At 48.3% G+C, this 16,120-nt stretch overlaps 1 protein-coding gene across 1 annotated transcript in view; it reads left to right on the top strand.

Annotated features, from left to right (window-relative positions):
• Nucleotides 1-16,120, top strand: part of ASAP2 (ArfGAP with SH3 domain, ankyrin repeat and PH domain 2) — a 146,216-nt gene that overhangs the window by 89,940 nt on the left and 40,156 nt on the right. Inside the window, exons 10-14 of the mRNA XM_047068041.1 lie at nt 5,723-5,826; nt 5,930-5,999; nt 12,290-12,377; nt 15,804-15,852; nt 15,934-16,100. Of these exons, the coding sequence (XP_046923997.1) occupies nt 5,723-5,826; nt 5,930-5,999; nt 12,290-12,377; nt 15,804-15,852; nt 15,934-16,100 (478 nt within the window). The remainder of the gene's footprint in view (nt 1-5,722; nt 5,827-5,929; nt 6,000-12,289; nt 12,378-15,803; nt 15,853-15,933; nt 16,101-16,120) is intronic.

Below are 16,120 nucleotides of genomic sequence, written 5' to 3'. Positions count from 1 at the left end.
TGGCCTGCTTCTCTTTGTCACCCTGTGGCTACATTTTGGAAAGGAGACTATGCCATTATGATCCCAGCGCCCCCACACCTCCGAATCACTGACATGCTTATTTTTTCGTATTTCTGCTCTCTGTAGAGAAGATTCTACTGTTTGATTTTTCTACTATCTTACTATGAAACTTTTCAGACTTACAGAAGAGTTAAAAAAAAATGTATAGTGAGCACCTATGTACGCACCACAGTTTTAACACTTGGGAGAGATCCCTTCTCTGAAGTTAAAGCCCTTCAGTACTGCTGATTTTTGCATCAGCCTTTTGCTTCCCCGTCCCATGTACGTCCCATCTCCGCGGAGTCCTGTGGGACAGGTCTGTGGCAGTGTTCGCAGATTCTCTGCCAGAACCTCATCGTTGGCATGTGGGTGCTGAGTCGTTGGATGTCGAGAACCCAGGCTCGTCCCTCCGGCGGGGAGGACTCAGCCTCTGGGAGCCTGGGTGCTGAAGCTATAGTGATTTTCCCACTTTGGATACCTCAACTGTGGTCTCTCTTCGTGTCAGCTTTACACTCCCCCCTTTTCGAGTGTCCCTGTGTGGTGGGAGTGTGTTTGAATAGTATGCACTGTCCAGGGAGCAGAGGCCCACGATGGCCATAATTCTCTTCCGTCGCTGGCTTTTCTGGTCTAGGCTTGCATTTCTTATGCCGGGATCTGGCCTTCGTCACAACCCTCTGGCCAGGTGTCCACTTCCTGGCCTCTCCTGCCAAGCTCCCAGGTGGCTTGACACTGGCCGTCAGTGCGCCTTCCGTGGAAGACTCGTTCCTTGAGTCACACAGTCAACTCCCGTTTCCTTAGCAGTGATGTTAAGCTAGGCACCGCAGTGCACAAACAGAATAAGATAGATACAGCTCTCACCTCTTATGGGGCTCATAATCGGGGAGTGGGTCACAAAGTCATTGGGGTATAGTGTGACGATGGCTCCAGTGGAGGCCAGTCCAAGAATGGGTGTCTCCCTAGCGTGGGGTAGGCGGGTGTGTGTCAGGAATGAGGGTTTGGAAGATGATTCGGAGTTAATAGCGTCCCAGCAGGTGGGGCAGGTGGGCCAGCTTCTGACCAGGACGGAAAATTCGCCTGGGTAGCTGTCTAGCAGAGCAGAAGAGCATAGATGAATCGTGGGTCTTTGCTTCCTACCAGGAAGGCATGGAGCAAGGTTCCCGACCTCTCCATGCCTTGGTCTCTCCATCAGTCAATCAGAAATAATACTGTCACCTCCCACAGTTGTTATGAGATCTAAGGGATAGTTTCTATAAAACACTCAACACAGTGTCTTGATAAACAGGCACTCGTTCGTTCATTCAGTAAATACTGTGTTCCTAGTGCTGAGGAACCATAGTGAGCAAAAAAAAAATACCTAATTCCCCACTGCTGGTGGGTTGGAGAGTGACAGACGGATGTTGGTGGTGTTGTCTCTGATAGGTCATCCTAATGCCACCTTGGCCCTCAGTGTCGGCTTGTGATCTGGCATCTTGTCTTCATGACTGGCCCCCTGCCTACTCTGACCTAGGAGCCGTCACACCCCAATCTAGACTGACCCCTACGCCCACTTCCCCCATTCCCTGCCTTCACTAGCACTTGACTGCCTGAGCCCTCACCGTTCCTGGGGTCTGCTCTGTGGTTTGGCCATTCCTACTTGCCTCACTTCACAGGTCTCTCTGGGCACCTTGTAGCTGTGAGCAGTAACGCAGACAAGAGCCTGGCCGGGCAGGTGGTATCACAGTCCACGTTTACGCCTTCAGTCTGAGGGGAAAAGTGTATTTGCCGGGGTCCACTTAGTAGTGTTAGAGCCAGGATTTGAAGCCCGGTCTGTTCCACTGCAAGCGTATTCCCTTTAGCTAGGTTATATGACTTTAATAATACCTTGTATCAGACAGAATCTTTTTAAAAATTATCCAGAAATAATGGGGAATGTGTGGTATTGAGACCAGCGAAAACACTGTTCTTAGACCACAGCTTCATGCTTACTTAGCAAAGCCTCTTGCTCCAGGTTGTGTCCACTTGGTGGACATACCTGTCGTAGCCTGAGAAGGTACTTGGACGTACTTGGGAGATACGTGGACGTTACAGCGCTCCCTTGGTAGAGAAATGTTCAGTGTCCAGGGGTGACCCCTTGGCAATCCATTCATCGCAAGAATTGTCTGAATACAGAATTCCTAAGAGGTGGACAGATAAAGTGTGTATGTTTTTATGATCTAGAGTCTTAGGGACCTTGGGGATCCTTCTGATTTAATGAGTAAACTTTTATATGTATAACATATGCAACATCATCACTCTTTTTTCCCCTATTCCCAAACATTTCAAATGCTAAGTCTTCTGCTCACCTGGGCAGTCTGCCTTGGCAGGACCCAATGGCTAATATTTCATACGGCCACACAGACTTTACGGTCATGGATGGTGCCTGGGATCCGAGAACATGGCTGGATGTCGCAGGATAGAGGATATGTGCATATTGACAGATCTTAGGAGAGCCTTTTGAAGGTCCATAAAATGCCGACTTAACCTATGTGCTTTAGACAACATCTCCATGTGGTGAGACTCAGTCAGATCCTAGGGCATCCTTGGCTTTCTGGGAGACTACAGAGTATGATGGAGAGTCTCCAAGAGTCTCTCCCACTCCTGCCCCCCACCAGTCACCTCTGTCTATGTTAGATTCTCCTTCTCCCCAGAAGTAAAGGCTCTTTTCCCTCGGATTATATTCCATTGAATTGCAGTCTTGGTTATGTGAAAAGGCGGACTTCATTTGTCACCCCTTCACTTGACCAGGTGTGAACAAAATGACCTGAATGAGCAGATGAAGGAGGGCTGGTTTTGTTGGATCACCTACAAGTCACCTTGAAGTTGGTGAGATAACTAGTGCGAGAGCAGGTTCAGTTTTCTGTCAAATGGATTATATTCCTCCGATGTACACATTTTAAATTGTACAGCTTCAGATTTTCCTCCACTTTTTAACTGATTCAAGAAATGCCTGGTCTAAAGAATAAAAACGGCAATTTCTTCCTTAACGTCTGGTAGAGAGTCCAATTCTGTTGGAAAGAGGAAGCCCCTTATTCTGTGCCTCAGGCCTGTGAGGGCTCTGATCACCATGCTTGGCACGAACACTTTGAGCAGTGTTATCACATGACTCCACCATTTACTCTGTGCAGGCTCCGTCCCCCCTCCTCACACCCCAAATCAATAGTCGTATTTCTTGGTTGTGCAATTTAGTCTTTTGACAGGTTTATTTTTAGTCTTGCGCAGAGATTCATAGAGGTGAGCACACTTCTGTTTCTCCTCCCCTGCATTCATTCCCAGTGATGCTTAAAGCTGGGTTTGCTCTGGATTTCTAGTGCTAATATCCTGCCCTTTTGAGAGAATGTGGAAACTGGCACTATCCTCACCTGATGAATGAGTTGTTTGCCCCAGTTGTCTGGAGGCAGGAGTGCTGCGTGAACTCCCTATGAAGAATGAGGACGTTTCTCCTGTTTTCGGTCTGCTTGTTGAGGCTCTGTGGTCAATTCAGTAATGGGATGCCTGAGCCCATTATTGATTTCTCAGATCAAGATTTTCTTTTACTTTTCTTTTTTTTTGCAAAGTTGTCCCAGATGTATTTCACAGTTAAAAAAAAAAAAAAAGTCAGTGCTAGATAGAGCATGTTCATGGAACGATGGATCTAATACATTTAAGACAGCCAGAGCCCCCAGATTGGTCTGCAAATTCAGTGCCATTTTTATCAACCCCCACCCCCGCCTTTGTGCAGAAATTGACAAGCTGATTCTGAAACTCATGAGGAAACACAAGGGACCCAGAATTGCCAAAACAGTAAAAGAACAGAAGTTGGAGGACTCACACTTCTGATTTCAGTCCCCACAAAGCTATAGTAATCAAGACAGTGTGGGACTGACACAGGATAGATTTACAGATCACTGAAATGGAATCAAGAGTCCAGAAATAAACCCTAACTCTTATGGCCAATTAATTGATTTTTCAACATGGGAGTCAAGACAATTCAGAGAAAAAAGAATGGTTTTTTTCACAAATGATGATGGGACAACTGGATAGCCACAAGCAAAAGAATGAATTCAGACCCCTACCTCACACCATAATCAAAAATTAACTCAAACTGGATCAAAGACCTAACTGTTAAGAGCTAAAACTCTTAGAGGAAAACATAGGCGTAAATCTTCATGACCTTGGAGCAAGCAATGGTTTCTTAGATGTGACATCTAAAGTACAAATGACAAAAGAAACTATAGATAATTTTCAACAAATTTTTAAATATGTTATGCTTCAAAAACCGTTAGACCTGTCAGGAATCCAGGTGGCTTGCTCTTGCTTTCAGATAAAGTCTGAACTCTGACTCAAGCCTGTCTGTCTTCAACCACTGGGCCCACTTTACCTTAGCTACATTGGTTGTTCTAATTTCCATGGAGGATGACCACAGCTACCACTACCCTCCCCGATTCTCTGCCTGTTCTGACTTTCATCTTGAAAACTCACTCTCTCTAGACTCCTATGGTTTCCTCCTTTGGCTCTTCACTTCCTGAGCACTTGTATTCTTGGCTTGGATAACACTGATTGTCATGCATTAGTTTCTTCATTGTTTGGCATCATTTGGCCTTGGCTTCCCCAAGGATGGTCACTTGCTTGACGGTGGAGATGAGACATGGCCCTCGTGTCTCAGGACGAGGTGAGGGCTCATGGTGAGGGCTCATGGAAAGAGCTTCGAGGGGGAGGTGGCAATCCCTTCCATTCTCCTCTCTGGCCCTAACAAGCTCTGCATCTTAAGTAGATCTCTTATTCTCATTGTGTTTCTATTTCCTCCGTCATGAAATGGACTGGGTGGGAGGTTCTCAGTAAACAGCCGGCCTGTGAACTCTGTTTGTCTTTTGCTCCCCCTGGGTTCCTTATGTCTGCCAGAATTCCAGTGCTAGTTTGGACAGCTCCTTCCCACTCACAGCTCGGGGCTTCCGATCCCATCTGTCAAATAGTTGAGCACCCATTGGATGTCCAGGGTTTCACTGACGGCCCTTGCCCTTAAGAAGCTGAAGACTGGAGTCCCCCCGTGTGGCGGACTCCGCCAGATTCTCAGCCGAGCAAGTGGCCTGTCTACCCTGAGGCTAAGGCAGTTAGGTCCAGTGCTCTGGCCCCTCTGCTGGGTTGATGGGTCAGGAAGGGAATATGGTTCGATACCTGTTATGTACCAGGTGGTCACACGTGTCATCTTACTCAGACCTTGCTGTATTTACCATTTTGCTGGGTATTGTTTTCCTATTTCCCAAGGAGCAAACTGAGGCAGGGAGCTTAAGTAACTTGCCTAAAGTCAGGGGTAGAACCTTGTTTTGGGTTTTTTCTTGCTTAAAAGTGCTGCTTTTTCTAACACATAGGTTACTTTTCTCCTTGAGGACTGCTTTTGCCACACCAAGAGCTTCTTGCCATTATCGGGGACTTAAGGCTCATAATTAAGCAAAATCTGTAACTTCCAAATGGCTCATTTCTTTCAGCCAGTTGGGGGATGCTGGTTTGACATTTCCTTCTCCAGCCTGGTAGGTGACATTTATGAATTCCTGGGTATGAATCTTCTGTCCATTTTTTGGTGTGGTGATAGGTGACATGTCTCTAATTAAAAAAAAAAAAAAATTAAGGACAGCTTTTTTTAAGCTTGGAATCTGGACAGGGTTAAAAACCACTTCTTGACCATTTTTAGGAGTCACAAATTCGCCAGAGTACAGCCTATAGTTTACATCAGCCTCAGGGAAACAAAGAGCACGGGACCGAGCGGAACGGCAGCCTGTACAAGAAGAGCGATGGGTAAGCGGAATGTGCTGCTGGAGTTTGAATGCGTGTTCCCCTTCCGTGTCCAAAATTGCTGAAGTCTGCTTTTTTTTTTTTTTGCCCCCCATTTATCTGTCAGGATCCGAAAAGTGTGGCAGAAAAGGAAGTGTTCGGTTAAAAACGGTTTTCTGACCATATCCCACGGCACCGTAAGTATTCCCTTTTACTTCTCGGTCTGCTGCAGTGAGGTGAGAGAGTGATACAAGCCACATGCCCAGGACGGCATTGCACCTGCCTCTTAAAGGCCTTCCTGTTGGGAGAGTTTTGTTTGGGGTCCTTCTTGATTCGGTGCACCTGCCCCCTGTCTGTGCTTCTCTGGCCAGGGACAGCTTTGTGTCGTTCGCTGCCTGACAGAGTTAGGAATACCTGACGCGTCAGGTCATTTAGAAGCCAGACGCTTCCAGGGGCGCCTGGGTGGCTCAGTCAGTTAAGTGTCCGACTTCGGCTCAGGTCATGATCTCACGGTTCGTGAGTTCGAGCCCCGCATCGGGCTCTGTGCTGACAGCTCAGAGCCTGGTGCCTGCTTCCGATTCTGTGTCTCCCCCTCTCTCTGCCCCTCCCCTGCTCATGCTCTGTCTCTCTCTGTCGCAAAAATAAATAAAAACATTAAAAAAAATTTTTTTAGAAGCCAGACGCTTCCAGAAACCAACAGCACACCACTTCCCAGCTGTCTTTGTCTCTGGAGATTAAACTTCCTACTTGGGAAGATTTCCTACTTCTCCATAAAGGGAAAAGCGTTCAAGTGGTCAGGACTCTGGGAAGTCGAAATCCAAGAGAAGGGAAACTTCAGTAATATTATAGAAATCCAACACGTGGCGTCCAACCTTCATCAAGTCCTTTTTCTGTCATCCTGTGTGTAAGAGTCCTTGCAAGAAACTGAGGCCTGTATGTTGAGCCTGTTGAGAAATCAGTCAGAGTAAGATGACTTACTAATCCAGCTTTCAGAAACTGGGGACTTTTTTTTTTTTTTTAAGTTTACTTATTTTGAGAGAGAGAGAGAGCATGCACGAGAGGGGAAGAGGCAGAGAGAGGGAGATTCCCAAGCAAGCTCCGTGCTGTCAGCGGGGAGCCTGACACGGGGCTCAATCTCACAAACCGTGAGATTATGACCTGGGCTGAAACCAAGAGTCGGACACTCAACCGACTGAGCACCCCAGGCGCCCCTCAGAAACCGAGGATTTTAACCACAGTTACAAACACAGCCCTTCACACCACAGTCCTCTTTCTCACAGTGGCTCAGGCATATTGTCACCTTAACTGTATGACACAATCTGGTAAATACCACATAGGCTGCTAGACGTTTTTGGAAATGTCTAAAGGCAGAGTTGTTGCTATTTTGGTGCTAATGAGAATGCGGCATGGGTGGTGCCTTGCATTTCTGTTCCCCAAGCAGGAGGCCTGGTGCTGTGTGCATATTGGCGGCCTCCGTGCTGTGGGTGGATGGGAGTGGACATGACCCTGGGTCTCTGTCGTCTCCTCCCCTCCCCCTGGTTTCCACCAGTTCCCCTGGTGACAGGCCGAGCTGGGCAGGAGCACAGGCTCCTGTAGACAGGTCACGGCTCAGTGTGGGCTCTTCCCAGTACTCTGGAAGGAAATGGGAAGACTGGACCTACAATTCCTGGGGCCCCTTCATCGTCCCTGACTGGGACCTAGCATACGTCAAGTGTCTGTAGCCATCTCATTGGCCCTTTGGCCTGGGGGCCGAATGTGTCTTCTGCCCAGGCAAATAGAGGTCATTCCTCTTTTCTAATATGGAGCTGTTACTGGATCCTTCATGGTCATGACATCCCTCCTGGGGCCCTGGAGTTTGGACCCTGATGTGATGTGCTCTCCATATAGACATGCCTGTGTGTCTGGGGAGGAGTGCTGTAGATTCAGGGAGGCAAATTTATTCAGTCACCACCACGCCTGTTCAAAATCAAGACTGTAGGGGTACCTGGGTGGCTCAGTCGGTTAAGTGTCCAACTCTTGGTTTCGGCTCAGGTCGTGATTTCACAGTTTGTGACATTGAGCCCCGCATCAGGCTCTGCACTGACAGCACAGAGTCTGCCTGGGATTCTCTCTCCCTGTTCCTTCTCTCGCTGCCCCTCCCCTTCTCTTTTTCTCTCTTTCTGTCTCTCAAAGTGAATAAACTTTAAACTGGGTGATGGCCAGGTTCCCTCCCTGCTCTAAACACCTATGATTCTGTGATTTGCTTTCAAATGGTTTTCCACTCGGTTGTTTTAACTCAGGTTTACTGCCTCGATGCAGAAAATTTGACAAAGCAAGACTGAGTTTCATTTCATGCTTGTTCACAGCTCTTCAGTCATTTGGCATATTTGCCTCATTAACATGTTCTCCTGGACCCAGGGCCTCAGCTTAAGCCAGTGAGCGGTCCTCTCTCCGTGACGGAAGTGAAAGCAGGCCTAGTACTCCCTTGCTGGCAGGGTCAGCTTGGGTTCCTGTCGCTTCCATTACCCGTACTTCTCTCTGGAAGACGCAGACTCGGTTTCCTGTGGACGTTGGTGGGCTGCCCCAGTCTTTGGCAGATGGTGCAGTGAGAACTAGCGTTAGTAGCCTGCTGACGGCTCAGCTTGCCACACAACTTGCATATTTAGTAAGTGCTTTGTGTTTAGGGGGCTCCCTCTCTAGGGAATCCGTGCTCTCTGTATAACTCACTCACACTGCCCTGAGCAGCCCAGGCTGGGAGCTGCTGGGGCAGACATTGCCTCCAGCCCGGCCGAGTGGCAGGCGGGGGCTCTGGCCCGGAAGACGAGAGGGGTACTAACTATGGCAGGAGCTGTGTGTATACCACAGAGTTCTCCTTTTCTCCTTCCTCTGTGTGCATCCTGCCTGTTGCGTGCACATGCGTGCGCGCACATGCACACAGGTGTGCCGTCGCACCTAGAAAGCGTTCACGTGCGGTGGTGTGAATTAACCTCTGCCGAGAGAGGGATCTGAGAGATGCCTTTTTGTGTGATTTCGTTTGCATTTGGCTCTTTGCGTGGCTTACCTAGGTAGCCAGCATCTCCCTGAGGAGGCAAATTTACCATCGGGGGAGAGAAGGACAGTGGTTCAAAGACCTGACTGAGTAAATGGGGCTCTAAGAGCAGGATCTGGCCCTCGGTGGAGAATCCGATCTCGATGCTGTGGAAGCACAGGGTGTGTGTTTGCAATGTTCTCCAAACCGGTTTCTTCCCCGGAAGCTGGCAGCCTTCGGGAAATGAGACGGCGTGCTCTGTATTCTAGCAGAGGGACGGTGATGACATCCTGATGCATTCGCTGAAAGCCTACTTGGTGTTCCCCATTCGCTGAGATTCATTGTGTTTTCTGGCACTGGGAAAAGTGATCCTTGGGACAAAATAACTGACTGGGTATCACCTTTGCCAAATGCATGCATCGCTTTGCCATACTGCCAAGGACTGGGGACTGTTTAAGCTGCAAGAAATGTCCACTGGTTCTTCTGCAGTCTAAATTTCTTTTTTAAATGATTGTTAGTCATGAAGAGTCCAGACTACCTATTAAGGGCCCTGGCTGGCTCATTTGGTTAAGTGACTTCGGCTCAGGTCACGATCTCACAGTTCGTGGGTCTGAGCCCCGCATCAGGCTCTGTGCTGACAGCTCGGAGCCTGGAGCCTGCTTCCCATTCTGTGTCTACTTCTCTCTCTGTCCCTCCCCTGCTCATGCTTTGTCTCTCAAAAATGAATGAATGTTAAAAAAAAAAAACAAAAACCCACAAACTTTAAAAGCCTGACAAATTGGGAAAAAAATAGAATGGCATGATTAAAATGATAGGAACTCTAATAATCCACACCTTCAGTCATATTTACTAATCCGTGCAATCTAGGGGTCTCTGTTTCCCACTCCTTGGAGAGCTCTGGTATCTGATGAATTAGAACCATTCTGTAGCTGAATTAAATGGTGACACCATTTTCCCCAAATAGCAGCAGGAGAGGGAATTTAATGGGTAGAGTTTTCTCCGTTTAAAAATATTCTCCCATAGATTTTTCTTACAGCTCTGGTAATCTGGCTGGACAAATAGCAAACAACGATTAATGTAAAACATGCAAGCTGGCCCTCTAAAGCGGTATCGGCTGTTCTAAATTTTGTGGACCTCCTCTTACCGCTGTTCTTTTTAACACGTAGCCACCTCTGTGCCTTTATAATTACTCCGACTTCATATGTAGGCACCGAATATTTCCCATGTTTTGTGGTGTTCGTACACCGTGAAGGACGAAGTCTGTCTTTGATGGTAGCTGTCTCAGTAAGAAGGGACAGCTTTCCCCGTGGTGCGGGGAAAATGAAAGAATATAAGCGAGAGGGGCCCGGGCAGGGCTGGTATTAATTCGGTTGTGCTGCTTTGCTGCACCCGGAGATACGCACTGATACGTCCAGGTCGGTGACTGCTTCCCACAGAAAGCCATGCAGAGGGCAGGCGGGAGCAGGAGTTAAGAGCTTGTGCTCCGAGGCCAGGCTGGCGGGCTCACATGGGGCCTCACTGCCTCCCAAGCTGTAGAAAAGAAGGTCCATCACATTAATTAGCCTGTGTGGGCCAGTACCTTTATCTGTAAAACTGGAGCGGTTCCTGCCTCAAAGGTCAGTTAGAAGAATTAAATGAGCTGATTTACTAAACATACTTAGAGCACTTGTGCGTGAAAACGTTTCTGTATTTACCAGAGTTCACCAACCCCTCTTACTGTTCCTGTGTCTAAGACCCCGCGGACGGCCGCAGTTTGGAAGTAGGCCAGGAATGTCCCCTAAATGCACATACATATGGTTGTGTCATCACAGGAGGTAATGGTACAGACGCAGACTTTATGTGGTAAAATACGTGGTCACGTCGTGGTGTGGTCTCCTACTTGGTGCTGCAGAAATACGTCATTCGGTGTGTTGGTTCCCGGATGAGCCAGGTAATTCTGTTGGCAAAGATCCAAAACTGGATTGATGATACTTCCACTTGGAATTGTCAAGGTTCGCAAGATTAGACAGAACTTGCAGTCTTTTAATACCGATTTCTGGGGCACCTGGGTGGCTCGGTCAGTTAAGCGTCAAACTCTTGGTTTTAGCTCGGGTCATGATCTCATGGTTCATGAGTTTGAGCCCCAAGTCGCACTGTTAGCCAGGAGCCTGCTTGGGATTCTCTGCCTCCTTCTCTCTCTGCCCCTCCTTCCCCCCTCTCAAAATAAATAAATAAATAAATAAATAAATAACTTGAAACAAATGCTGATTTCTGATGATCCAAGGATTCTGTTAGGCGTCTATGGTGGAGACCATCCAGTGACTTTCGTATAAGAGATGAGGCCGACATCCCACAAGCCAGGAGAGTCTGGTCCACCCTGTTTATCCACCTTCTCATCCCGCCTTCCTTGTATCAAACCCAAACTGTTTGCACTGTAAGGATCCGTCCTGTTTTAACAGGGATTATGCTGCCTCTACCACGGACTCTGTGAGTTGAGTGGAAAGGGGTCTGTAAATGAATGAAGGTCTCACGGGACTACCCAGGTGTGGATGCACGTATGTGTGTTTTTTCGATGAATCCCAGATCCAAGCCTTTACAACTTGTAAATGCAGCCGGCAGCCACAGGAGGTTGAACAAGAGGTTCACATATACAGTATTCTATTCAGTCTTTCCCTCAGCAGCTTGGGAGGTGGGTAGGATAAGCCCATTCATATTTGGAGAGTTCTCCAAGGTTTCTGAGAGACATTTTGCCATTTGAATAGTCACAGGTTTTTTTTCCCCCTAAAATTATGTTATCCTTTGATCTTTGCTTGCTTTTGGACTACCTATGGTAGTTTTTGAAACGGTAGTAAAATACCCATTTTGAGACCTGTCTGCCAGAAACGAATTGTGATCTTTTGTTGCCACTGTGTTGCCGAGATTCAGGGTATTTATATGAATGAGTTGGGTTTTGTTGAAACGTAAGTGACAGATGTTTAGCATTTAACGTTATTTATCTATTACCTGCCGTGCCCTCAAAAAGTAGGGAAAATTATTTCTCTGTCATTTTTGTGCTGTGAGATTTCTTTCCTTAGAAGCAAGTGTTTACACTCAGGGAAACACTTTTAAGATCACCAGAAATAGAGCTGGTGCCCAAGTCACCCAGCCAACCATCTGTGTCATCGGTAGGAATGTCTCGGAGCTTTAGCCGTGGAGCATTTTGCTCTCAGGAAGCCCAGTGCTGTCGACCTCAAAGCCAGCAGCCCTTGTCCCCCTGGCCGGGTGGGTGTGTGGGCCACCAAGTGTCCCTCCCAGGGAATGGCAGCTTGCCCTCTGGGGAGCTGAGATTCAAGGACACCCTGTGTCGTGCCTGTGTTGTGTCTTCCTACACAAAATCTGCCTTCCGAAAGCGATCTTTTTGCAAACTGGTGGAAATCCTGTTCTTGCTGTATTTTAGTGAGAATGGTGCGGTATGATTTTGTCCTCCTTCCCACCCATCTCCATTCCTTTGTTTCTAAACAGGCTAACCGGCCTCCCGCGAAGCTCAACCTGTTAACCTGTCAAGTGAAGACCAACCCCGAGGAGAAAAAGTGTTTTGACCTTATTTCACGTAAGTTTGTTTCTCAGATTTTGCTCCACAGAGAAATTAAACTGGCTGCTGGGGCATCAATCCCATTTCAGAGAATTGATTGTCGAGGAGAAACGCCTTCCTTTCAAGTGACATCCACACCTTCTTCTTTCCACTCATAATTGTCTGCTTGCTGGTGTCCAGTGTAGGACCTGACGCTGAGGGCGGCCCCGCTCTCCTCGTGGGCTCCTGTAAACACGGAGATGATACTGGGCTGGCCCTCAAGCCTGAAATCCCCCCACTTAACTATAAAAAAGGACGATTCTGTCATCCAGGCTTCCGTGGTTTGGGTGATGTTAGACATGCTGCACGGCTAATGTGATGAGGTCTTCGGCAAAACCCTGGAAACTTTGGTTTTTGAAATCGTTTTGCTTTCCCACCACAGAATTAGTCTTCCTGCCTCCGTACGTCTTTCTTCTTTTGTGGCACACGTGACAGAGTGACCACAGAACCATCTGCTGTATTGAGTGTCTACTCGGCATCCCTAAGGAAAAAGGAACGGACGAGTGTGTTTTAAAGGAAACAACATTGGCCTTTTTTGTTCCTGGCCCGTTTAGGTGCCAGGGTTACAGTTTGGGGGAAGGAAGGGGCCGGCACCCCTACACAAGAGGGTCACGAGGGATTTGGGCACAAGAGTTGTACTTATAGAGGAAAAGTCTGTACCATACATTTTCGGAAGGTGGGTGCTTTCTTATTTGCCTCAGTTTCCCAGAGTGTGAGTGGCTGCTTTCTGAGATGTCTGTTGGATTACACTATTGAGGCCTAGGGAGTTATTTCCGGTATAATTTATTGCTCACAGCAAGCTTACGAGGTAATTGTTACCACCTCCACTAGTCTGGGTGAGGAGGCAGAGGCCCATGGCAGCTTACCCTCGTGCCCTGGTTTCCCTGTTCTAATCCGCACCGTACTAATTTGGAGGAGAGTGTCGAGCAGTGTGATGTGCCTAAAGGGTTTGGGCATTGTTCTGTCCTTCAGATTCCAGACTAATTTGTAAAATAAAAACTGACTTTATCCTGCTTCAAACCCCGTGTCCCTAAGAAGCGTTCACATCTGCCCCCCGATATGTGCACAACCGGGCAAGCTTCGTTAACTACTGGGTGCCAGTCAGCTTGCCCCCGGGCACCTTCAGCACCCCTGGGGACCTCCCATGAGAGAGTCATGGGAGCATCTCTTCCACTGTTGCAGACAACCCAGAAACACTCTCCAGCCCACACGCTTGTAACTTCCGGTCAGGCACCGAGGAGGGTCGGTAGATGGCAGGCGTGTGTTACCGCTTTCCTGGGACGTGTGGGAAGGCGGGCCTGTGCAAATCTGGTTTCGCGTGAGCGCTCCGGCAGGCTGACGTTTGCCAAGATGCCTTCAGTATCTTTGATCTACTACCTGCTGCATGATAAACCTCTTCAGGCCACGGCTTCCTGCCTCAGACACCCAGAAGGCCTTGCTGAATTCGGTTTGAGGAGCCTTCATAAATGTGCCGGAATCCATTGTCATTCTTTGAGAAAAGCTCATTTCTTCTTCTTCCCGCTCTCCTTCCATGAGTAGAGTGAATCCCGATCCTACAAATTTCTCATCGTAGTCTTCAAACGGTGTTACTCTCCTGAGGGTAGTTTGGTGAAAATGCTTTGTCCCAGTGCTGTGTGGCTTTGCTTGTCTCAGAGAATTCCAAAAAATAGCCAGACCCCGGGAGTGATCCAGGGAGCCGCCACAGAGCAGTGAAACCCTGGTTTGTTGCACATCCCAAGAAGGTTGGGGTTTGGGCTCACTTCCGATTGTGCCTGACTCAGGAAACGAGGCTGTCACCCTCTCTGTTTCTCCCCCGCCTGCTGACCAGGCTAGTGGGACCTGTATCACGATGAGCGAGGCCTTTAAACATTTGGCGGTTGGAGAAGAAAAGTCAGGCTGCACGATAGGCATTGAGGAGGCAGCTCCAGATGTGAGTCTCGCAGGCCCCAGAGTCACCCTCACTCTGTGAGGCCTCTCCTGGTCGTCCGTGACCTTGATACTTGTTTTGAAGAAGATTGATCCTTTTTTTGGTCAAATGTCCCTTAGTTTTCTCCGATGCTTTCCCACCGGGGGCCTGAGGCTCTGCATTTGGGGCAAGAATAGCGCATCACATGCCCCTCCTCTCTGCTCTGCGTACAGGGGTCAGCAGTCTGGCACAGCCCTTGGAGACATCGCTGTGTTTGCACACGGCTGTGTGTGAGCGTAAGATCTCGTGTCCCAACAGGGACACCTGGGTGGCTCAGTCGGTTAAGCATCTGACTTCGTCTCAGGTCATGATCTCGAGGTTTGTGAGTTTGAGCTCCTCATCGGGCTCTGTGCCGACAGCTCAAAGCCTGGAGCCTGCTTTGGATTCTGTGTCTCCCTCTCTCTCTACCTCTCCCCTGCTCGTGCTGTCTCTCTCTCAAAAATAAATAAACATTAAAAAAAATTATTTTAGGGGCGTCTGGGTGGCTCGGTCGGTTGAGCGTCCGACTTCGGCTCAGGTCATGATCTCACGGTCCGTGAGTTCGAGCCCTGCGTCGGGCTCTGTGCTGACTGCTCAGAGCCTGGAGCCTGTTTCGGATTCTGTGTCTCCCTCTCTCTCTGCCCCTCCCCTGTTCATGCTCTGTCTCTCTCTGTCTCAAAAATAAATAAACGTTAAAAAAAATTTTTTTTTTATTAAAAAAAATTATTTTAGGGGTGCCTGGGTGGTTCAGTCAGTTAAGTGTCCAACTTCAGCTCAGGTCATGATCTCGCGGTCTGTGGGTTCAAGCCCCACGTCGGGCTCTGTGCTGACAGCTCAGAGCCTGGAACCTGCTTCGGATTCTGTGTCTCCCTCTCTGCCCCTCCCCTACTCGTGCTCTGTCTCTGTCTCTCAAAAATGAATAAACATTAAAGAAATTTTCTTAAAAAAGGATCTGGTGTCCCAATAGCCTTCAGCTGTTCCTCCTGCTTCCGTGGTGTTTGTAATACAGCACTCCCACGGCCTGTGGTTAGGATTTCTCCTCTTTTCCAAAGGCCAGAAAACGTGTGAGATACTCATTTAGAAAAGGCTTTTATTATTCAAGGGGCTGTAACAATTACTTTTGGGGCGCCAACTTCTTGGCGAGTTCAAGAAAACAAAGCCTTTGAAAGGATAATGATGGTTTCCATCCCTGAGTAGCTCCTGTTTGGGGAAGCTTTATCTCTTCTTAAGCTTGGATGTGGACAAGTTTGTTAGTTTGGATTCCAAAGCCACAATCACCAAGCAAGGGCAGGCAAGGCGGGTGAAGGACGCGAGAGAGTGCGCCATTTTGTACAAATCATTCATTTCGCAGCAGAGAGTTAAGATCATTCCCGAGGTTAATTATAAACCACTTTCTGCCGGCATTGTGTACGGATTACTGTGCCTGGCTCTCAGCTGATAAAACTTCTCTTGCCATGCAGATGACAGGACATACCACTTCCAAGCAGAAGACGAACAGGAATGCCAAATGTAAGTCCCTCGGGGGTGGGCCCTGGGGCTGGGACTCGGCAGTCCCTGGGATTTAACACAGCATCTCTCTCATTTTTCTAGATGGATGTCTGTGCTGCAGAACAGCAAAGAAGAAGCTTTAAACAATGCATTTAAGGGGGATGACAACACCGGGGAAAATAACATCGTCCAAGAGCTGACCAAGGAGATCATCACAGAAGTGCAGAGGATGACGGGCAATGACGTGTGCTGCGACTGCGGGGCGCCAGGTGAGCCCCGCCCCTCCCCG

Source organism: Lynx rufus, unplaced genomic scaffold, assembly GCF_022079265.1.
Source record: "Lynx rufus isolate CCGP_SWC_20201006 ecotype Redwood Valley unplaced genomic scaffold, mLynRuf1.p SCAF_8, whole genome shotgun sequence".
Taxonomy (NCBI): Eukaryota; Metazoa; Chordata; class Mammalia; order Carnivora; family Felidae; genus Lynx; species Lynx rufus.
The sequence above is the reverse complement of the archived record's forward strand: the minus strand, read 5'-3'. Positions and strand labels throughout refer to the sequence as shown.